This window comes from Geotrypetes seraphini, chromosome 7, assembly GCF_902459505.1.
Source record: "Geotrypetes seraphini chromosome 7, aGeoSer1.1, whole genome shotgun sequence".
NCBI lineage: Eukaryota > Metazoa > Chordata > Amphibia > Gymnophiona > Dermophiidae > Geotrypetes > Geotrypetes seraphini.
Genome location: NC_047090.1, coordinates 177,010,165 through 177,034,726, shown reverse-complemented (window position 1 = coordinate 177,034,726; position 24,562 = coordinate 177,010,165). Strand labels below are relative to the sequence as shown.

The following is a 24,562-nucleotide window of genomic DNA, read 5'->3' as shown; positions in this document are numbered from 1 at the left end:
CTAGCATTCCAAGCGAGCAAATGGAACAATTGCCTAACCGCCCTCATCTCCAACTCTCCACCCTACCAATTGTTCAGGAAGTCATTAAAAACCTACCTCTTTGACAAATTCCGCTAACTCTCCCCTCCCTCCTTCCCTGCCCCCCTCCCTTACCTCGATATGCCTCCAAACTCTCTGACTTCGCCTACCTTGCCAAGCCACTATATGGCCTCTCATAATCATTCTCTGTTTTATCTAAATATCCTGTCTTTGTTACGCCTTTATATTATATGCCTTATCATTGCCATGTATGTAACATCGCTGTAAATGTACAGTCTCTTCTTTTGTTAATCGCATTGAACTTTTGCGGTATACAAGAATAAAGTTATTATTATTATTATTATTATGGTGAGACCAGCCATTGTGACACTGGAGTCACTCTGGGGCCAGCAGCCAAGGGAGGGATTAAGAGATGCTGGATTCCCACTTATTGTGGGAAGGGATGGCAGACCCCGGGGGGGGGGGGGGAGGGGGGATTGGTGTGACAGAAGGGAGATGGTGGATCCTCTTGGGGGAGGATAGTTATTGGAACTAGGTGGGAGTTGGAAGAATAGGGACACAAAGACAGATGCTGGACCTTGCAGGGGGCAGAGAGACATGGAAAATGCAGAACACGAGGGTGGAGTATGAAGACAGAAGTCAGATGTTGGACATGGGTAGAGGGAGTAGGGAGACAGAGGGGATATGCTGGACATGGTGAAGGGGGAATAGGGAGACAAGGAGAAGATGCTGAATAAGGAATGGAAGGAGTAGGGTGATGGAAGGTATCTGCTGGATTAAGATGGGGAAAAGAGGGGAGGTACTGGAATACGTTCAATATAAAATCATAACTGAGGCTTGTGCGGATGGGATCAGATGGTTTGCGGGGACTGAGCTTGCGGAGACAGGGCGGAAATGTGTTTTTTTTAATTTCAGTCTTAGTAGTTTGCCGGTCCACAAAATAATTATTTTATTTCTGCCGGTCCACAGGTATAAAAAGGTTGAAAAACACTGGTCTAAACCATGATTTTACATGTGGAAAGCCATCCATGAACATGTATAAAAGTCTATGCTTTTACATATGTATAAGAAAGGTGTTTGTGGGGCAGAGCTGAAGAGAGCATAGGGTTTGCAAGTATGCTTTGTAAATACATGTGGATAAACTGGCAGAGATACTGTTCCCATTGACATAAGTGTTTGTTTGGACCTGGGGCCTCTGCCAGGGATTGTGTTTACCTCAGTGGTGTCTCTAAAACTAATTTAATTTATTTGGCTCCTTTGTGAAGCTGGCCCTTAAAAGTGTAAATCTCCACATGATGCCCCCAAGCCTTTTTTTTTTTTTTTTTTTTTTTTAAGGATATGTACTTTTGGGAAACTTATGCTCCTATTGTACATACTGGCCAATACAAGTATTTCCCACTATCCAAAAAGCTCCACATTCAGCAGAGCCATTTATAAAATCCTCCGGGAACCGTGTATGTCTCACTTCCTATCCAGATGTCCTGTGCAGAATTGAGCTAACTTGCTATAATATTTTCCATCAAAATATATACCTATTCCGACGTACAGTAGACGCTCAGTTAACCGGCACCCATGGGGAATGATAGATGCCGGATAAATGGAATTTCTGGTTGCTTGAGAGTTACTATTAAAAATAGGCCTAACCCTGTCCTGGAGGACAACCAGCCAGTTGGGTTTACAGGACAGCCCTAATGAATATGCATGGAGCAGATTTGTGTACCTGTCTCCTCCATTCTATGCAAATCTCTCTCATGTATATTCATTAGGGCTATCCCAAAACCCTGACTGGCTGGTAGTCCTCCAGGACAGGGCTGGGAACCACTGCTATACCCCACACTACGCCATACCATACACTGTTCCAAACAAACTACCGGACATGTGGTAGGCAAAAGCGTGGAAATACTCAGAGAGAATGACACGGTGACAAAATTCATCACCGTTCCCGTCCCCGCGGATAACCGCGGGAAACCATCTTCATGTCATTCTTTAAGGAGAGAGGGAAGAATCAGAGTATGAATGGCCACAACCACTGACCCTCAAGCTTTGCTTTGAAGAATGCTGGTGTAGAAGGACTGAGGTTGAGATAGACACTACAGAATGACAGTCTCTGGTATCCAGAACAGATATTGTGATGTCATCATGCTTCATTCCACCAGTACCTAAGAGCCAATCTCATCAGTGATGTCACAATGGCTTCATTATCCTTGGCTCACATAAGAATCAGAGTATGAATGGCCACAACCACTGACCCGCAAGCTTTGCTTTGAAGAATGCTGGTGTAGAAGGACTGAGGTTGAAACAGACACTACAGAATGACAGTCTCTGGTATCCAGAGCAGATACTGTGATGTCATAATGCCTCATTACACCAGTGCCTAAGAGCCAATCACATCAGTGATGTCACAATGGCTTCATTATCCTTGGCTCCCATAAGAATCAGAGTATGAATGGCCACAACCACTGACCCGCAAGCTTTGCTTTGAAGAATGCTGGTGTAGAAGGACCGAGGTTGAAACAGACACTACAGAATGACAGTCTCTGGTATCCAGAGCAGATATTGTGATGTCATAATGCCTCATTCCACCAGTGCCTAAGAGCCAATCACATCAGTGATGTCACAATGGCTTCATTATCCTTGGCTCACATAAGAATCAGAGTATGAATGGCCACAACCACTGACCTGCAAGCTTTGCTTTGAAGAATGCTGGTGTAGAAGGACCGAGGTTGAAATAGACACTAGAAAATGACATGGGATTATTTCCCGCGGTTATCCGCGGGGACGGGAACAGTGATGAATTTTGTCACCGTGCCATTCCCTAGTGGCGTACCAAGTTCACACTTAAATTTCCTTTAGACATCGATTTTATTTTTATTTCTATTTAAAGTATTTATTTGGTTTGGTTTGTTTTTTTTTTGCTGGTTGCTTGAGTTCTGGTTAACAGAGAGCCTATTGTAATATGCAATTTCTTTTGTTAGCTTTCTTAATTTTTAACTCCTATTATTTATTTAAACATTTATATTCCACATATCCTGCAATTCTATGCAAAGTACAAGAAAACATCCACAGAATCAACGATCAAAATAACAAATTACAACCTTGGCATACTAATCATGTTACCTACAACCAACCAACCCTAAAACCTCCCTCGCCCTGCTCTCGCTTGATTGTTAGCACATGGATCACGGCTTCAGTTGGGAAAAGTGCGCAAAAACAGAACAGAGTTCAGCTTTTTTCTAAACTGTAACACCGTGGAGGCTTGCCTGCGCTTCAAAGCACGCTCATTCCAACACATGGGGCCTCGCACGGAAAACGTCACCTTGCGCAAACTCGAAAGTTTCACCGCGGTCAAAGAGAGCACATCCAGACGTGACTTATCCTTAGAGCGTAAACTCTGTGACCGCACTATTTCACCACCACAATCTCTTCTCTCTGTCATAGTCTACCTCCACTTATGCCCTATGCTGTCTATTAGACTGTTTTAATGTGTATTGTGTTGACATTGTAAGTAGCATAATATACCATACTATGTATTGCTGTTATGAACATAACAATTGCCGCTGCTGGGTCAGACCAGCGGTCCATCATGCCCAACAGTCCGCTCCCACGGCGGCCCTCTAGTCAAAGACCAGCGCCCTAACTGAGACCAGCCCTACCAATGCACGTTCCTGTTCAGCGTTAACTTGTCTAACTTTGCCTTGAATCCCTGGAGGGTGTTCTCCCCTATAATAGCCTCCGGAAGAGCGTTCCAGTTTTCTACCACTCTCTGGGTGAAGAAGAACTTCCTTACGTTTGTACGGAATCTATCCCCTTTCAACTTTAGGGAGTGCCCTCTCGTTCTCTCTACCTTGGAGAGGGTGAACAACCTGTCTTTATCTACTTTGTCTTGAATCCCAGGAGGATGTTTTCCCCTACAACAGCCTCCGGAAGAGCGTTCCAGTTTTCCACCACTCTCTGGGTGAAGAAGAACTTCCTCACGTTTGTACGGAATCTATCCCCTTTTAACTTTAGAGAGTGCCCTCTCGTTCTCCCTACCTTGGAGAAGGTGAACAACTTGTCCTTATCTACTAAGTCTATTCCCTTCAGTATCTTGAATGTTTCGATCATGTCCCCTCTCAGTCTCCTCTTTTCAAGGGAGAAGAGGCCCAGTTTCTCCAATCTCTCACTGTACGGCAACTCCTCCAGCCCCTTAACCATTTTAGTCGCTCTTTTCTGGACCCTTTCGAGTAGTATCTTTACTGTTGTCTACTGCTAGTGGCATAGTGAGGATGAGAGATGCCCAGGGCAAGCCATGGCTTCCCCATGTCTGTCTCAATAGCATATGGATTTTTTTTTTCTCCTGCTCCCCTAAAGGCTTTCTTCCATATTTAATAACTAGGTCCTCTGTGTTACAACTTTCATATCATAGTAGCAAAAGCAAAGCCATTTAAGGAGTTCATCTACACTACAGTGAAGAACCAAACAGGTCCAACAGGAATGGAATCCTGCAACTTCTAGAGCAACCTTTCTACACAAAGGGCTGCGTGAATGTCAGAACAACGTAATGTCAGCAGTGGCGTAGTGAGGGTGAAAGGTGCGCCCCGTCCCTTCCCCCAAACCTCTTCACTTTCCTGCTGCAAGCAGCATCATCAACTTGCTGCCCACGTTGGCTCGCCCTCTTACGTCACTTCCTCGGAGCAGGACCCGGAAGTGATGTCAGCGGTAGAGCCGATGCTAGCGTGAGCAACAGGTTGACGTTGCTGCTCGCGCCGGAGAACAACTAGAGCAGGGTGTCAGATGAGAGTCCTTGAGGGCCGCAATCCCGTCGGGTTTTCAGTATTTCCCCAATGAATAGGCGTGAGATCTATTTGCATGCGCTGCTTTCATTGGATGCTAATAGATCTCATGCATATTCATTGGAGAAATCCTGACAACCCAACTGGATTGCGGCCCTCGAGGACCGACGTTTGACACCCCTGAACGAGAAGTACGGTTGGGGGGGGAGTGAAGGTGTGTTCGTGGCGGAGGGGAGGAGTAGGAGTGGGGGGGGAAGAGGAGGACATGTGCCGGTGCCCCCACCAAGACAATGCCCCTCCCCCTTACGATGCCACTGAATGTCAGAACTGGAATTGCAGAGAGCTCCCTAGCCCTTCTTTGATAAATAAATAAGTTAAAATTTAAATTTATAAAAGATAGAAACAAACTTCTTATTTCATTACATGCAGGCACTTTCACTGTCCCTAATGGGCTTACAATCTAAGATACAACAAAACAACAAATAATCGAATGGTAATATATTGACAAGAAATCAAAAAAGGGGACACCGATTCTAAATCTACTTATTAAGTAATATCACTTTAGATCTTTAGATCTTAATAAAAATTAGCAATAATGAATTTAGGTTTCTAATTTAAGAATAAGTTTTTACTGAACTAAATTATTTAAATAATGGTAATTAAAGGAGAGTAAAAAGTCAATAAGTTATTTTATTAATGGAATAAAATAAATATTTTGGTAGAAAGGTGAGGAATAAGCCAGTGATGCTACAAGGAGGCAAGAGATTAATTCATTTTTTCCCAGTTGGGAAGATCTACTCCTAAATCTGAGGCTTGTGTCAATTAATTATTTAAATTATTTAAATATTTATAAGATCTAAAGTTTATTTAAAATCAATACATTAAGTGGCATTACTTAATAAGTAGATTTAGAATCGGTGTCCCCTTTTTTGATTTCTCGTGAATGGTTCTTAGTATTTGCTTATCTTACAATCTAAGAGCCACTTTCATCCAGCTTTTAGCGCGAGGCAGTGGAGTAAATGCTCCGATGCTCACAGAATTCCTCTGAGCATCGGAGCACTTACCTCGCTGGCCCTTGCTAAAAATCTCTAGCGCAGCTTGATAAAAGCGGGAGGGGGGTAAGTGAGTAAAAAAAAAAATAGAAGAGTTGTTTTGCGCACCCTAGGCCAGGGGTGGGCAAACGTTTTGACTCATGGGCCAGAACGGGTTCTTAAATGGGCGCCGGGGAAGAATATAAACAGTGAACGTCACAGCGCCGAACTCTCCTCAGTGGTCCCGCTACTGATCCCCGTGCTCTCCTTGGCGCCAATGGTGCTCCCAGCGCTTTTTCCTCGCCCCGTCCTTCCTTTATCCCCGTGCGACAGCTAAAAGTTTAGTTCTACTCACCAGATCCGTCGCCATTACCAAATTTTCTTTTCTTAAAAAATCTGCAGGGGGCCCTGTGTTACAAGTGATTTCCTGCTCTCATTGGCTAAATTGGACGTCAGTCAAGGAGCAACTGTTTCCCATAGGATCAAAGTACTAGGTACTAAGGCGGAGATAAAAAGCCACCTATCAAATCAGAACTACGTTATTCTTGGGTGGCTTCTTAGGCACTTTTTGATAATACAGGCTGAATTCTAACTGGCTTTCACACTGGCAGACATGGGCAAACTGCGGCAGCCTCTGACGCCTCGGGCCGGATAAAAACACTAAATGGGCCAGATATGGCCCGCGGGCCGTAGTTTGCCCATGTAGGTTCTGCAGGTCCTGAAGCTCCATACCACTCTGCATTAAACCAAACAAAAATTAACTGTCCTAGCATTTGAGAAAGAGATGAAGGATCATGTGAGCTTAGGGAGAAGCACTGCTTATGTTTGAAGATTATCAGGAAACTTGCAAAGCGTATGAAGAATGCCTATTAGGGAAAAAAAGAAAGGCAACAGAAACCAGTTTACAGAGAGCAGATGTCTGGGGCCCCAGCATGTGGTCAGGTTTGAGCGGAGAGTGAGGAAGATGAGGAGACACAAAGAGGTGGAGTGGAGGCTCAGTCCTTGAAAGAGAGGAGGTATCTGAAGCTAAAAAGAAGTGAAAGAGAAAAACGATAAAGGCAAAGAAACCACAAACAAAAGAAATATTTGAACAGGGAATGAGGTCACGCAAACTATGATTTTTCTCAAATACTGAAGATAAACAACTTAAGTAACATTCTCAAATGAAATTTTATAAAGCTTTAATTCAACATTATATACCATAGGCCTGATATTCAGCTAGCAGCGGGCGGGACTTTTGCTGACTGACGCTGGCATTAAACCTGGATATTCAATGCTGGGCCTTTCCCAGAGACTGACTCTGAATATCGAGGGGAGGGGTGTATTATAACCGCTAAAAAGTTAACTGGTTATTCATCGCTAACCAGATAACTTTTTAGCAGTTAAAGACAGCTAGTTAGGTGGTCCTATTTGACCATTAAACTTATCCAGTTGGGATGCGCATTATCTCCTTCTGAACATCTGTGGTTAGGCGCTAAACCACTATTTAACTAGCCAAGAGCTGTTCCTGGCCGGTTAAATAGTTTTCAGTGTCAGCCAGCATATCTTTATGCTTCTTTAAAATACTTTTACAAAAGAACATAAGAATCGCCGCTGCTGGGTCAGACCAGTGGGCCATCGTGCCCAGCAGTCCGCTCCCGCGGCGGCCCTTAGGTCAAAGACCAGCGCCCTAACCGAGTCTAGCCTTACCTGCGCACGTTACAAACAATAACATTCTGTTTTCCTCTAGCAGTTAGATATAAATAAGTGTAAATGTAAAGCCCTTAAAGCAGGGGTGTCAAAGTCCCTCCTCGAGGGCTGCAATCCAGTCGGGTTTTCAGGATTTCCCCAATGAATATGCATGAAATCTATTTGCTTTCATTGCGTGCTAATAGATCTCATGCATATTCATTGGGGAAATCCTGAAACCTCGACTGGATTGCGGCCCTCAAGGAGGGACTTTGACACCCCTGTCTTAAAGGAAATGGGCCAGAGTACTTGAAGAACAGGATCTCCTTCTACATATCTCCAGGGTCACTAAGGTCCTCCAAGGAGTATCTCTAACCATACCCTCTCCGATATCTGCCCGTGAGCCCCCAGACTTTGGAATGCACTCTCTGAACTGCTTCAGTTAACACAAGACTCTACTTCAGGAAGCAAACATAAGCTTGGTTCATCAACCAGGCCTTTAATGGAGGAACTAACTAACTTGCTAGTCACAGAGACACATAAGGAATGACACTGGCTGCACAGACTATAGCAGGCCAGATTTATTCACTCCTACCCTAGCTAAGGCTACATTAGGGGTTTTTTAATCACTGGCCACTGCGATAAAAGCGCCGGCATTTAGAGAATTCCTATGAGTGTCGGAGCTTTTACTGCTGCAGCTGGCGATAAAAACCCCTAATGCAGCTTGACAAAGAGGGGGGGGGGGGGCCTAAGATCATTTTCATGCACCGTTCTGACCTCACGGGCACTTTCTTTAAACTAGGCCCCATATTTTCGAACTCCGGTTATTCTATATGTTCCATCTTTGTATTTATTTATTTATACCGTCACAACAGAATACATACACAAACAGAATCTTTCTTTATGCTGTCTATTAAAGTGTTATTTTGCATGGGTCGTTTGATTTTTACTGCTATAATTGCCTATTTCCTGTTGGACTTTTTCTTGCCGTACCTTGACTTGAGTGAATTCCTTCAAAAAGTTGGCAAATAAATCCTAATAAAATACAGATATACATACTTGCCTATATTCGGGAATTATTTTACTCAACTCAAAATCTGATTTTTTAAATGAAAGAGTAGATTTGTCATCACACTACTGACCCTCACCGAGTCTGACCTAAACTGCCCAGACCATTAGACAGCAATGACTTCATCAACCTATCAGAGTCGTTAAAACTATGCTTTCCTCAAGTGTGTGGTTTCTTAATGGCTAAATGCTCTGCCCTATGAGCGTCATAACTGGAAGAAAATAAAAATGAATTGGGTGATGGACGCTCATCTTCTCAGGCACGATTCTACAAAAGATAGGCGCCTATAGCATGGTGCTTAATGCCAAATTTGGCGTGTTTAAGAGGTGGAGGAGGACTTAGGCGCGGCTAGGTACAATTCTCTAAAGGACTTAGATACCTTAATTAGGCCTTTAAAACCCTGGCCTACCATGTTTCCCTGAAAATAAGACCTAGCATGATTTTCGGGGTAGGTCTTAATATAAGCCCTACCCCAAAAATAAGCCCTAGTTGAAGCACTGAATTCACCGGCAGCAGAGCTTCTCCCTGCCGCGCAGCCAAACCCCCGCTGGCCCGCGAGCCCGACAGACCTTCTTCCAAACAGCAGCGTTGGCAGCAATCTAAGCAGGCTGCTTCACGGCCTTCTCCCACCGGGGAATTCCTCTGCCGCATCACTGATGATGTCACCAGCAACGCGGCACACGGAACGCCCCGGCTTACGTTGCTGCCGATGCTGCCGTTTGGAAGCAGGTATGTTGGCCTCACGGTTGGCGGGGTTCGGATGGGAGGGAGAGATGGAAAGGTCAATGGGGGTTCAGTTGCGTGGGGGGGGGATGGGAGGGAAAGAAAGATGCTGCAGAGGGAAGGCACAAGGGGACGGGTGAGAGGGGAGGAAAGATGCTGCACATGTGGGGGAGAGAAAGGTATAGGAAGAATTGGGGTGGAGGAGAGGAAGGGAGAGATGATCATTGTACATGGAAAAAAATAAGTCCTACCCTGAAAATAAGACCTAGTGTGTTTTTTGGGCCCAAAATTCATATAAGACAGTGTCTTATTCTCGAGGAAACACAGAAAGTCTTAAGTTAGGAGCTGCTGTCTGCAGAAAGCAAATAACTGAGGAACACTAAGCTGAATGAGGTCTCAGTTGCATTCTATTTTCTGCACAGTCTCATACTAGATGTCACTTTATTCTGCAGGATGGTGTTGTCAATGACCCTGAGAACTGATCATTCTCATTTCTATTGTAAATGAATTCCAAACTCATAGCAGCCGGAGCAGCTTTAAACAAGGATTTCTTTTTTTAACCTGGATAATTTTTTTTCCTGTGGTAGTTTGTTTTGACATTGGTCAACTAGGTATAAACGAATTTACACTTTTAGGCTTATGATCTTATTGAGTTATGCAATGTGGTTTTAAAAAAAAATTTAATACAATGCAACAGAAAGCAGCTGAGAAAAGAATTCTCCAGAGAAAGTTAGCACCGGTCCTTCCCTCATAAATGCAGAGCAGAATTTCCTCGCCATGGGCCGTAGTGCCAATTCTTACCTGTCTCAGGATCGCTGAAGTCGGGTAATGTAATTGTGTTAAGCTGCCGTCTGTCGGCAATAGCTCTGTCTAAAAGGCTGCTCCCCCGTCCGGAGTCACTAAGAAATAAAACATTTCCATCAGCAGAGAAGAAGAACGTGCAGCGTCATAAGGCAAAACCAAAAGCTGCTACTTTCTGAAAGCAATAAAGTCATCTGATCATTTTTTTTCTGCTCTAAAATGTCTTTCCATGCATCAGCGAAGCACAGATGACTGAAAGTAGATGTGAGGGTCTCTTTTATCTTACAGTATCAAACATAGTCAGATGTTAGTCAATTTTAACCCTATTCTTATAAAAATCAATTTTATTAGAATATTAAAAACACTAGTCTTTAAGCCCGTTACATTAACGGGTGCTAGAATAGATGTTTGTGTCTGTCTTTCTTTCTGTCTCTTTCCTCGGCTGTCCACCACCACCCCTTGCCTGCTCCCCCCTGTCCAGCAGCAGCCCTTCTCCCTTCATTTTACGTCTCCCCCTGTCCAGCAGCACCCCTTCACTGCTCCCCCTGTCCAGCAGCAGCCCTTCTCCCTTTGTTTTACCTCCCCCCTGTCCAGCAGTACCTCTTACCTGATCCCCTCTATCCAGCAGTACCCCTTCTCCTTTCCTTGCTCCCCCTGTCCAGTATCCGCTAGCCCGGGCAGCCTCGGGGCTTTTGCTAGGCTGGCCCACCTCGCATTATCGAAGTGGGCCAGCCTAGCATATACCCTGCGGCTGCTGCATTTGCTGGTCGGGGGGTGAGAAGAGGCGTCCCGGCAGTGCAGGAGTCAAACCGCCGCCGCAAGTCGTCCCATGTGCCGGAAATCGAATTCGGCACAGAGGCACACAGCACGGTGGCAGGGATCACAAAGCCCTAAGTGCGCATGCACGCTTAAGGTTTTATTATAGAGGATTAGTATTAATTGATTCCTAAGTAACTGATAAACTAGGACGGTGATGTATCATATGTATATGTTTTATGCATATGTCTATGTTTTAAGAAGTAACAAGTTCTTTTGTAAACGTGATGTTGATCAAACACTGAAATACACACAGGATACACACACATATATACATATATTTTTAAGATGAGTTAAAGGATATAAAATGCTATATACATATATACAATATATAAGGGATGGGATGGAGGTAGTTGTGTAAATGATTATGTTATAAATCAAGCAGAATATGGACTTGGGATAATATACGTTATGTGAGGTCCTATGCACTGAGAAATTTTTATACATATGATACATCACCCTCCTAGTTTATCAGTTACTTACGAATCAATTAATACTAATGTTTTTAATATTCTAATAAAATTGATTTCTATAAGAATGGGGTTAAAATTGTAAAACTGGCTAACATTTGACTATGTTTAATACTGTAAGATAAAAGAGGCTTCTTAAATATCCTGAGACCCTCACATCTACTTTCATCTTTAACTAACATAAAATGAAAAGATCCGTTTCCTTGTACGTTTTGATCTTCAGTGGACTATCAGGATGAGCAGGTCATTGATTCTTTCCAGTAGCAAGGTCCCATAAGGAAAAATGATTAGGTGATTTTGGAAATAATTGAAGAGCACTTTTCCCAAATTCAGGCTGTTTGGTCAGTTTTGAGTTATACAATTAACGCATAAGAACATAAGAATTGCCGCTGCTGGGCCAGACCAGTGGTCTATCGTGCCCTTAGGTCAAAGACCAGCGCCCTAACTGAGACTAGCCCTACCTGCGTACGTTCTGGTTCAACAGGAACTTGTCTAACTTTGTCTTGAATCCCTGGAGGGTGTTTTCCCCTATAACAGCCTCTGGAAGAGCGTTCCAGTTTTCCACCACTCTCTGGGTGAAGAAGAACTTCCTTACGTTTGTACGGAATCGATCCCCTTTCAATTTTAGAGAGTGCCCTCTTGTTCTCCCTACCTTGGAGAGAGTGAACAACCTGTCTTTATCTACTAAGTCTATTCCCTTCAGTATTTTGAATGTTTCGATCATGTCTCCTCTTTTCAAGGGAGAAGAGGCCCAGTTTCTCTAATCTCTCACTGTATGGCGACTCCTCCAGCCCCTTAACCATTTTAGTCGCTCTTCTGTGGACCCTTTCAAGTAGTACCGTGTCCTTCTTCATGTACGGCGACCAGTGCTGGAAGCAGTATTCCAGGTGAGGGTGTACCATGGCCCGGTACAGCGGCATGATAACTTTCTCCGATCAGTTCGTGATCCCCTTCTTAATCATTCCTAGCATTCTTTTCGCCCTTTTCGCCTGAGTATAAATTGAGATACTGTTTTTGCCCACTTTTAGGGGGAAAAAGGTAACCCGAATATAAACTGGAGGGTTTAAATGCTACCACTCCTCCCTTTGTTTTCCCTGTGGTGCCCTATTACCCTCCCTTCTGGTCATCTTCCTTCTACGCCACTGCCAACCCCCCACTCGAACCGGCAGACTTCAGCATGTGCCTACATCCCTACCCCTCATCCCCATTGACTGCAGCTGTCTTGGTACATGTGGGTACCCATGACACAGGGAAAACTGGCAGGGAGGTAGTGGAAGCCAAATTTAGGCTCCAGCAGCCTTGTGAGACTGCCGCTGGAAGTCTCAGTGGCCATTTTTGTTGTGGAAAAAGAATGGGCAAGAGCGAGTGGGAATCGCTCCTGCCCTAATTCGCTGCTAGACCACAAGAAAATCATGGTAGGCCTAATGAGGTTTTTACTCTTGCTTGGGGAGGGTGGGGGTGAGGGTAGGGGCATGGGAAAATGCTGAAGTTTGCTGGTTCGGGGGGAAGACTTGAATATAAATCATTTTTAAAATTTTACTGTTCCCTCTAAGCTGAGCAGGAGTCCTCCACCCACAGTCTCACCAATAGAGGGTGCTGTTTTACTGTCACATTTTTCAATTGTGAGGGACAGGCAAGTTCTGCAGGACTCCAGGGAACATACCTGTCCTTAGCGACTGAAAATATTCCACCCCCTAGTGGTAGCAATGCAGCTGGAGGACACCTGCTCAGCTTAGAGGGAACCTTAGACCCCCATTTTGGGCCATTTTTAGGTCCAAAAATCTCAGTTTATATTCAAATATATATGGTAATTTCATCTATCAAGGCAAGATTAATTTACTGTAGTTTATTCCTGTGCCAAACGCACTCAGTCTATGGTATTTTAATGACTTTGCATTGAATACTCAATGTAAAATGCGTTCAGTCCAAGAGTCTGTCCAACAGTCTGTTTTCATTATTTGTGCTGGTATGGTTCCTGAAAAAGTTTGTGAACTGCAAAGTCACGAATAATGAAATAAGAACATAAGAAGTTGCCTTCGCTGGGTCAGACCAGAGGTCCATCGCGCCTAGCAGTCCGCACCCATGGTGGCCCATCAGGTCCATGACCTGTTAGGTGGTCCCTGACTTTTCCTATAAGCCATCTCTACTTCTATCTGTACCCCTCAATCCTCTTATCCTTCAGGAATTTATCTAAACCTTCCTTGAACCCCCGTAGCGTGCTCTGCCCTATCACAACCTCCGGCTATGGGAAAATAGAGGTTAGGTTCAGTAGTGTCTTTGACCTAGTGGACCACGACGTACTGCTGCTTTACCTAGACTCCTTTGGACTATCGGGAAATGTCCTCCAATGGTTCCAAAGCTTCTTAAAATGTCGCAGCTACCAAGTACCAATCTGACCAATGGACTAGCCAATGTGGTGTTCCTCAAGGCTCCCCTCTAAAACCCCTTCTCTTCAATGTCTATCTATCCTCCCTGGGAATTCATCTAAAAAGCTTAAATGGTACCCACTATAGTTATGCTGACGACATTACTATTGTCCTCCCTGTCACCTGCCTACTACCTGCAGAGATTCAAAGAATAGACTTGGTCTTATCCACTATAGAAGGGTGGATGTCACACTTCAAGTTAAAACTAAGTTTTTTCTAGCCTCCTCTACCAACTGCACCTTGGACACCCTAACTCTAAAAGGAAATACCTTTCCCATCTCCCTTTCGATTAGTATCCTGGGAGTTCACCTTGATAGACAACTATCTATGACCACTCAAGTGGACCAAGTTGTACGCAAAGGCTTCAACAGGCTTTGGAAACTAAGATCCATAAGAAAATTCTTTGAACTTGCACCTTTCTGATTACTAGTTCAATCGCTAGTGTTAAGCCTCCTGGACTACCGCAACATTTCATACCTAGCAGGACAATGCAGACATTTCTGGAAACTGAGTATCATCCAAAACACGGCAGTAAGACTAATCTTTAACCTGAAAAAATGTGACCACATAACTCCACTCTACGAAAAACTACATTGACTTCCTGTCGAGGGAAGAGCTCTCTTCAAATCTGGATGCCTTGTCTATAAAACCCTACATGGCCTACTGCCTAACTGCTCAATTCTTGCTCTCGTCGCCAAGCCGCTCCACACGTTCCCGATCATTTTTTTCCTACCCTTCAGTCAAAGGCTGTACTCAGAAAAGATTCATTAACCCACTCTTATCATACCAAGCCGCTTCCAGGGATCCTGAACTGGGCCAAATGGTTAGAATATCAACATCATAGATGCATTTTAGAAAGCTATTAGAAAAACCCATCTGTTCTCAAAATCCTTGTAATCCCTTCAAAGCAGCATACGGATGTGAAACTATTGTTAACTCATTGATGCCAATATTCTATCTATTGTAGCTCACTGACAATGGTCAGCCCATCTCTTTTGTAAACCAAATAGAACCGAAAGGCTTTTGCGGTATATAAATAAAAATTTATGTTATGTTCCAGCAGTACATTTTACACCTCAAAACTGTGTAAAGTAATAATGGATCCTATAGGAAAAATATGGCTAGCTTCCTGCATGGGACAGCATTTGACAAAAACCATACAGAACATTTAGAATTTTGTGAACATATTTTTCTATTTGCAGTATTGCTTATAGAAGTAACATTCTTAAACAAAATAACTGCACATAACAGTGCTGAAAAAGAAGTACAGTGGTACCTCGGTTTACGAGTGCACCGGTTTGCGAGTGTTTTGCAAGACGAGCAAAACATTTGCAAACTTGGTGCCTCGTAAACTGAGCTTGCCTCGCTGTACAAGCGCCCCCCTCCTCGCGTCTGCCCCCCCCCTCCGTGATCCTACATCCTCCCCCGAGCACGGCAATGACATCCCTTACCCCGACTGGGCACCGGTGCCGGTGCCCGAAGATCCTCCCTCTTCTGGTGCGGCCTGGGCTGGGGGGTGCGTCGGAGATCCTCCCTCTTCTGGGCTGGGCTGGGCTGGACTGGCTTTGAGCATTTGCGCATGCTCAAAGCCTTCTGGTCTCGCTCCCTCCGAGATTCTCAGATTCAGAATCTCGGAGAGAACGAGACCAGAAGGCTTTGAGCATGCAGAAATGCTCAAAGCCAGTCCAGCCCAGACCAGACCAAAAGAGGGAGGATCTCCAACACACCGCCCAGCCCAGGCCGCGCCAGAAGAGGGAGGATCTTCGGGCACCAGTGCCCAGTCGGGGTAAGGGATGTCATTGCCGTGCTCGGGGGGGGGGATGTAGGATCACGGTGGAGGGGGGGGCAACGCGAGCGGGGGGAGGATGCCGGTTCGCAGGGGGGGATGCCGGATCGCGGGGAGGGGTATACATAGAAACATAGAAATAGACGGCAGATAAGGGCCACGGCCCATCAAGTCTGCCCACTCCAGTGATCCTCCCTATCTATCTTTGCGGATAGATCCCACATGTCTATCCCATCTGGCCTTAAAATCCGCCACACTGGTGGCCTCAATAACCTGAAGTGGAAGACTATTCCAGCGATCAACCACCCTTTCAGTGAAGAAGAACTTCCTAGTGTCACTGTGCAGTTTCCCGCCCCTGATTTTCCACGAATGCCCCCTTGTTGCCGCGGGACCCTTGAAGAAGAAAATGTCTTCTTCCACCTTGATGCGGCCCGTGAGATATTTGAATGTCTCGATCATATCTCCCCTCTCTCGACGCTCCTCGAGTGAGTAGAGCTGCAAATTCCCCAACCGCTCCTCGTACGGGAGCTCCCTGAGTCCCGAGACCATCCTGGTGGCCATTCTCTGGACCGATTCCAGTCTCAGCACATCCTTGCGGTAATGCGGCCTCCTGAATTGCACACAGTACTCCAGGTGCGGTCTCACCATGGATCTATACAGTGGCATAATGACTTCAGGTTTACGGCTGATGAAACTCCTGCGTTTGCAACCTATGATTTGCCTTGCTTTGGATGAAGCTTGCTCCACTTGGTTTGCAGACTTCATGTCTTCCCTGACAATCACCCCCAAGTCTCTTTCTGCTTCAGTTCTTGTCAGGATCTCGCCATTTAGGGTGTAGATCTTGCATGGATTTTGGCTTCCCAGATGCATGACTTTGCATTTTTTGGCATTGAAACTGAGTTGCCAGGTCCTAGACCAGTGCTCCAGCAGAAGTAAGTCATGCACCATATCGTCTGTCATTGCTTTTTTGTCTGTTGTACTTTTGCTCACTACATTGCTCAGTTTGGCATCATCGGCGAACAATGTTATTCTACCTCGGAGCCCTTCTGTCAAGTCTCTTATATAGATGTTGAACAAGATCGGGCCCAGGACGGAGCCCTGTGGCACTCCACTTATCACCTCCGACATCTCGGAGGGGGTGCCATTCACCATCACCCTCTGAAGCCTACCTCCAAGCCAGTTCCCAACCCATTTGGTTAGTGTGTCGCCCAAACCTAAAGAACTCATCTTGTTCAGCAACCTGTGGTGTGGCACGCTATCAAATGCTTTGCTGAAATCCAGGTAGACGATGTCCAGGGACTCACCAACATTCAGATTCCTCGTCACCCAGTCAAAGAAGCCGATCCGGTTGGATTGGCAGGATCTCCCCTTAGTAAATCCATGTTGGCGGGGATCCCGCAGATTCTCCTCGTCCATGATCCTATCCAATTGGCGTTTGATTAGGGTTTCCATTAGTTTGCTCACTATTGAAGTGAGACTCACTGGTCTGTAGTTTGCCATCTCCATCCTGGAGCCTTTCTTGTGTAGTGGAATGACGTTAGCCGTCTTCCAGTATAGAGCAGTGTCGGTGGCCGCAAGGGGGGGGGGGAATGGAGCAGCGCCGGTAGCCTCGGGGGAGGGGGGGAGGAGGTGGAACCAATCAAAGCGAGTTTCCCTTACTTCCTATGGGGAAACTTGCTTTGATATACGAGCAATTTGGTTTACGAGCATGCTTCTGGAACGAATTATGCTCGTAAACCAAGGTTCCACTGTATTGTACAATATTTGCACAAACACAGTAAGCAATTAGTCTGCTCATCAACCAATGCAATGTACAATGGCTGTTAAGCAAAAAAATTGCATACCACAGTAAGCAATTAGGGCCTCTTTTGCAAAGCCGGGGTAGCGATTCTCCTGTGAGAAATGCACCAAAGCCCGTGGGAATTCAATGGGCTTTGGTGCATTAGTCTTGCTGGGACATGCTATCGGGCTTTCTAAAAAGGGTCAGACTAGGAAATGGATATATAGAGAGACATGGTACACCTCCCTCCATATTCGCTGTGCTAGGGGATTAACAGACCCATGAATACAGAAAAACCGTGAATCACTTTTTCACATGTTATTTGCTGTTTTCTATTAAAAACCATCGTGAATCTAATGAAACCGCGAATAACATGGTGGGAGACCTGGCCTGTTCCTGAAGGAGAGGCAAAACACGGTGAAAAAAGTGCTGGGAATCAGCGATTTTCTCTGTAAACGATCCGCGAATACAGAAAAACTAGACAAAATAGTCAACCAGAATTTATCAATAACCTTCTTATTCCTTATAGTTCTTCTAAGACTTGAAGATCGTCTTCTAAAAATCTTTTATCTGTTCCATCTCTGAAGTTTATCAACACAATGATGTCTACTATTTTCTCTGTCAGCGTTCCATCTCTTTGGAATAATATTCCGGTCCACTTACGGGAAGAATCAACTCCACCATTCTAAGACGAATTTAAAAACATTTCTTTTTCTTGATACTTTCGAGACCTAAATGCCCTTTTAAGGGCTACATAATTTTATTCTACTTTTAGACTTTGGTTCTTTCCCTATATGTTCTCTTTCTTACTTGATAAATTGTAGTTCTACCCTTCTTCCCTTTTTTGTTTCTAAAAGTTCTTAATAATGATTATTGTTTTAAAGGATGTATAGTTATCCCATATGTTTTTAACATAATGTTCACCTCCTAGAAGGCCAATTGGGCGATTTATAAAATTTTTAAATAAACTTGAACCTTGAATCACTTTTTCATATGTTATTCGCTATTTTCTATTAAAAAACATCGTGAATATAGTGAAACCGCAAATAACATGGTGGGAGACCTGGCCTGTCCCTGAAGGAGAGACAAAACACGGTGAAGAAAGTGCTGGGAATCAGCGATTTTCTCTGTAAACGACCTGCGAATACAGAAAAATCGTGAATCACTTTTTCATATGTTATTCGCTGTTTTCTATTAAAAACAATCGTGAATATAGTGAAACCGCAAATAACATGGTGGGAGACCTGGCCTGTTCCTGAAGGAGAAGCAAAACACGGTGAAGAAAGTGCTGGGAATCAGCGATTTTCTCTGTAAACGACCCGCGAATACAGAAAAATCGTGAATCACTTTTTCATGTTATTCGCTATTTTCTATTAAAAACCATCGTGAATATAGTGAAACCGCGAATAACATGGTGGGAGACCTGGCCTGTTCCGGAAGGAGAAGCAAAACATGGTGAAGAAAGTGCTGGGAATCAGCGATTTTCTTTGTAAACGACCCGCAAATACAGAAAAATCGTAAATCACTTTTTCATATGTTATTCGCTGTTTTCTATTAAAAACCATCGTGAATATAGTGAAACCGCGAATAACATGGTGGGAGACCTGGCCTGTTCCGGAAGGAGAAGCAAAACACGGTGAAGAAAGTGCTGGGAATCAGCGATTTTCTTTGTAAACGACCCGCAAATACAGAAAAATCGTAAATCACTTTTTCATATGTTATTCGCTGTTTTCTATTAAAAACAATCGTGAATATAGTGAAACCGCGAATAACATGGTGGGAGACCTGGCCTGTTCCTGAAGGAGAAGCAAAACACGGTGAAGAAAGTGATGGGAATCAGCGATTTTCTCGGTAAACGCTTGGAATTGGCGATTTCTCTATGCAAGTTGATGTAATTGGGGGGGGGGGGGAGGAGCCAGTAAGTTAAAAACCACAAATAATCGAAACTGCGATTGCTGAAACTGCGAATACGGAGGGAGAAGTGTACATTACCATTATGAAAACACTGCTTGACAAAAATCTGCTTTACAGAAATACAGGTGTAGAGTATAGTGTACTGTTTTGTCCGATCAACCACTGGAGAGGGAGGTGCTTGCAGCTCTAGACGAAGACGATGCTCATAGGCTGACAGCCTGATCCGCAGCAAAATGCACAGAACTTTAGGAAACATTACATTACATATTTCTATTCCGCCATTAACTTTCGGTTCAAAGCGGATTACAAAAAGAGTTCTGGAAGAAGGGTTACAACGTTAGATCAGAGAAGGTTTCCAAGAGAGGGAAAAGTAGGATCTGGGGTTAGGGAGGGGATAGTAAGAGGGGGGTTAAGCTTTATCATGGTATTAAGCTTTATTAAGGGATTTCTTGAAGAGTATAGTTTTTATTTCCTTTCTGAACATCTTGTAGTCTGGGGTTGTTGTCAATAGGTTGGAGACTTGGTTGCCTATCTTCGCTGCCTGAGTGGCCAGTAGTCCGTTGTATAGTTTTTTCCGTTTTACTTCTTTGATTGGGGGGTAAGTGAATGGGGGGGGGTGTTTTTCTATGCCTGGTAGAGGTGGTTTGGATGAGGCGGTCGTTTAGGTAGGTTGGGCTGTCTCCATTTATAGTTTTAAATAGTATACAGTAGAATTTAAATTGTATTCTGCTGAAATTAAATTGAAACTGCTGAAAAGACACCTGTTCTGTGAAATGAAATACAGGGTCTGAGTTTGGCTGAGGGAGAAGGAGTGATGACTCTTGAGTGCTGGTCATGGAGGCGTTCGATGGTCTGGTTGGTTTTATTTAGTCTGTCACTGAGGCATCTTGTATGACTTATGAAATTTTATATTTTGACATATGAATGGGTTTGGCCAGTTTTGGCCTTACATGATATTCGTCGTTGATGTGACGTGTATGTTATATGTAATTTGATTTGATATGTAAATATGTAATTTGTTAAAGTGTGTCCTTGAGGTGTTTTGTACGACAAATGTAAATGTTTTATTTTGTATGTTAATATGTAACTCACCCTGGATAAGGGCGGGTGAGAAATAATCCAACAAACCTCTGGCACATGTGACTTGTTGACTTAAAAAAACTGTGTTACCCTTAAGTGTCTCAGCATAAGGGGCAAATGCAGAGCTTCTTCAGATGCTTGAATTTTAGACTGTGCTCCAGCATGGGATCACATTCCTCCAAGTCACTGAACAGTTTTTCCAACTTCGATGCCCACCCTGCTATTTTTGCTGGCACGAGAGGTATAATGTTTGGACCGTTTGATATCTCTGATGCCTACTTATTCCATCATGTCCGGGTCCTCATGCTGAGGTCTGTGGCGCTGTCTTCTCAAATTTGATCCACGTCTTCAAGGGTCATGTCCTTGAAATCTTCTCTGCTGACTTTGAGCACAGCACACGATGGTTTCCACATTTCTATTTGTGCTTTCTGCAACACTTTCAAAGCTCTCAAAGTCTGTTACACGGTCTGGCCAAATTTTTCCCCAACAAGGTAGACTGTGTGATGTCATCCCAGGCTATGCCAACATAGTGTCCGATCCGTATCCGATTGCATGCATGCCGATGCCCTCCTGCCACCCAAGGGAAGCCTCCTCCCGGTTCCTGGCCAGACCTTCCCCGTACCTTTAAAAATGTTGGGAGCAGGAGGGGTGCCCAGTCCCTCCTGCTCCTCAGGCCTCCCGTGATCTTCGGGAGCAGGAGGAAGTGCAAAGTCCTCCTGTTGCTGTGCTGGCCACGATGCAATACCGGTCTTAGGCCACGCCCCAGTGCATCATGTAATGCATGGGGAGGGGCCTAAGGCCATGATTGGCTGAGGCGCCTCGGGCTCCTCCCTTGGGAGAGGCCTTGGGCGCCCCAGCCAATCAGGGACTTCCTTAGGGAGGAATCTAAGGAAGTCCCTGATTGGCTAAAAATAATGGCCAATCAGGGACTTCCTTAGACTCCTCCTGGCCGAGTTTGTGATGGCAGGAGAGAGTTGGCATTTAAACATTTAAATTGAATCAGGTTGGGCAGACTGGATGGACCATTCGGGTCGTTATCTGCCGTCATCTACTATGTTACTATGTTAGTCATTGACTATTTCAGTAATCATAGGCTGACACAATACCAGTATACAGACCGGCCAGAGGGCACTTTCGCTTCATTTAACAAACAGTCCATCCTCAAAACCAGTAAAAGTTTCAGACCATCGCTCTGGTTTGTCTAAATCGTATTTGCATTAAAAGTTGAAATAATGAACAGCCAACCTGTCTTACCTGGGATTAGTGAGATTGTAACAGGATTTCCAAATCTGCAGCATATGCTTACAAGTAAGGAGAGCTTCATCGGGGCCTCTGCACAGAGACTCCAACTTGACTTTTGAAAACAATAAGCTGAGGGAAAAAGCAAAATGCAGTGAAAAAAAACCCATCAAATCTGGTAAACGAGGTACAGTACTGCACACAAAATCAACATTCTTTTATTACTGTCTGCATGAAGCATTGATCATTCTTGGCCAACAGACGCTGGGTGGAAAAAGGCATGACAGGAATGTTATTAAAACTGGTTCTATTATATATTCTTATGCCGTTTTACATCTGTGAACTCTCCGAGCTGGCTTCCTTCTGCCATCTCTGTGCACATATCAAAGTTAAATACTATCATTGAGGCTTCATTACAAACAAGCTGAATTCCATTCAAGTCCACTAGGGAGGCATTTCAGGCGACTGCTGCCAACCTTTGCAAAGTCCTATTACTGCATAATCACACCTCCCCTACCTCATTGAACAGGGATGGAAAAGGCCTGAGGCTCAATAATATAATATCTACCCCAAAAGATAGGCGACGACATCCCTCCTGCCATATTTTTTGGTTCAGGGAAGGGGCACTTTGTTGGAGGGGGGGGGGGATTTTTTTTAGCCAAAAATAAGTACAACATATTTTACTAACATTTTACACTTTAACAGCACTTAAAATCAGTCAAAATTATATTCTATGACAAATACATATATCACCCCCCCCCCCCCGGCTACATATCCAAAAATTGCACTTTAAATTTAAAAAAAAAAAATATCTTCCCACCCACCCTGGACGTGTATTATCAAAAGGGAAAATCAACAGTCACTCCTTACAGAATTTTGTCAATGGCTTCCAAATATCCATAAACGTCTTATAATGTCCCTGTTGTATGGCCATCATACGTTCCATTTTAAAAGTGTAACACAGAGATTCCCACCAAAAAGCATAATTTAACCGATCCCAGTTTTTCTAGTTCCTCAAAATAAGTTGTATGGCAGCCCCTGTCATTATAAAGAGAAGGTTGTTATTCTGAGCAGGTATTTGGTTTTTAGCCCTCATTAACATACCAAATACCATCAGTGCCACTGGATTTCCAGAGAGGGGGGATTTTTAAAAATGTGTTGGTTTTTTTTATTGGGCAGATATTTTGCATGTGTAAAAATAAAAATAAATTTTTTAAAAAAAACCTGGCAGAAGCCCTGACAGGAGGCTGCTTCTCGTGTTGCTACTGTCAGGGCTCTGCACCGACTCAATCACTTCACTAAGCGATTGAGTCAGCGAGTTTGCATGTAAACTTGAAAGTGAATCAATCGCCGTTTGAAAATTGGGCAGAGAATCGGCCAACAGCGATTGAGTCGCTATCTTTAGTGGATCTGGACCTATATCCGAAACAATTCCTGAGAAAAGAAAGCAAGAGAATAAGGGATGTAGGTAATCTATAGACACCCTGAGGGGTGGAGGGGTGGATACTGTGAACCTCGCCAGATACCGAGGTATGAGGCCATGTGAGAAGAACTGAACATTTCAGTTCTCACTGTACTGAGAAGGTGGACAAACACTGCACACTGTGGACCTTTCATTGGAGGAACAGGGCAGACCTTCTTATAGTGAGGGACTTAGAAACTGAGGAGAATAGTTAAGCTCTGGAACGCACTGCCAGAGGTTGTGGTAAGAGTAGATAGTTTAGCTGGTTTTAAGAAAGGTTTGAACAAGTTTCTGGAGGAAAAGTCCCATGTCTGTTATTGAGACAAGTTCCTGGAAGAAAAGTCTGTAGTCTGTTATTGAGACAAACATGAGGGAAGCCACTGCTTGCCCTGGATCAGTAGTATGGAATATTGTTACTCTTTGGGGATTTCACACAGAATGTTGCTACTCTTTAGGGTTCTGGAATCTTTTGTTACTCTTTGGGATTCCGGAATCTTGCAGCAGTTGGCGATTCTCGGCGCATCGGACCTTTTGGTTTATGACATTTTTTACTCTACAATTTTTTGTGGCATATTTTTCCAAACCTTTTTTCATCTTGGATCCCCGACGAAGGTTTGTCCGAAACACGGACTGTGTCGGGTCCATTGCTTGGTAACAAGGTTTTTATATATTTATATTTGTCACAATAAATTTCGCCTGCATCTTGTACATATCTGCAGTTCCTTTTTTTGTTTGTTCCTGGTTGGTTTTTTCTGCAGACAAGGTTGGACCTTTCCTCCCTTTTTGTTGCTACTACTTAGGGTTCAGGAATCTTTTGTTACTCTTCGGAATTCCAGAATCTTGCTATTCTTTAGGATTCTGAATGGAATGTTGCTACTCCTTGGGATTCCAGAATCTTGCTATTCTTTAGGATTCTGAATGGAATGTTGCTACTCTTTGGGGTTCCAGAATCTTTTGTTACTCTTTGGGATTCCAGAATCTTGCTATTCTTTAGGATTCTGAATAGAATGTTGCTACTCCTTGGGATTCCAGAATCTTGCTATTCTTTAGGATTCTAAATAGAATGTTGCTACTCCTTGGGATTCCATAATCTTGCTATTCTTTAGGATTCTGAATGGAATGTTGCTACTCTTTGGGGTTCTGGAACCTTTTGTTACTCTTTGGGATTCTAGAATCTTGCTACTCTTTGGGGATTCTGCATGGAATGTTTGGGGTTCCAGAATCTTGCTTACTCTGAGATAATGGAATGTTGCTACTCTTTGGGGTTCCGGAATCTTTTGTTACTCTTTGGGATTCCAGAATCTTGCTATTCTTTAGGATTCTGAATGGAATGTTGCTACTCTTTGGGGTTCTGGAACCTTTTGTTACTCTTTGGGATTCTGCATGGAATGTTTGGGGTTCCGGAATCTTGCTTACTCTGAGATAATGGAATGTTGATATTCTTTGGGGTTCCGGAATCTTTTGTTACTCTTTGGGATTTCAGAAT

The 24,562-nt window shown here is 44.0% G+C and overlaps 1 protein-coding gene across 2 annotated transcripts in view; it reads right to left on the bottom strand.

Moving 5' to 3' along the window:
• Positions 1-24,562, bottom strand: part of TTC7B (tetratricopeptide repeat domain 7B) — a 416,190-nt gene that overhangs the window by 127,708 nt on the left and 263,920 nt on the right. The window contains exons 16-18 of one of the 2 annotated variants that reach the window (XM_033951913.1): positions 21,630-21,746; positions 10,104-10,201; positions 6,749-6,868 (exon numbers count right to left, since the gene is read on the bottom strand). In XM_033951913.1, the coding sequence (XP_033807804.1) occupies positions 6,749-6,868; positions 10,104-10,201; positions 21,630-21,746 (335 nt within the window). The remainder of the gene's footprint in view (positions 1-6,748; positions 6,869-10,103; positions 10,202-21,629; positions 21,747-24,562) is intronic. The other variant, XM_033951914.1, reaches the window with a different exon arrangement.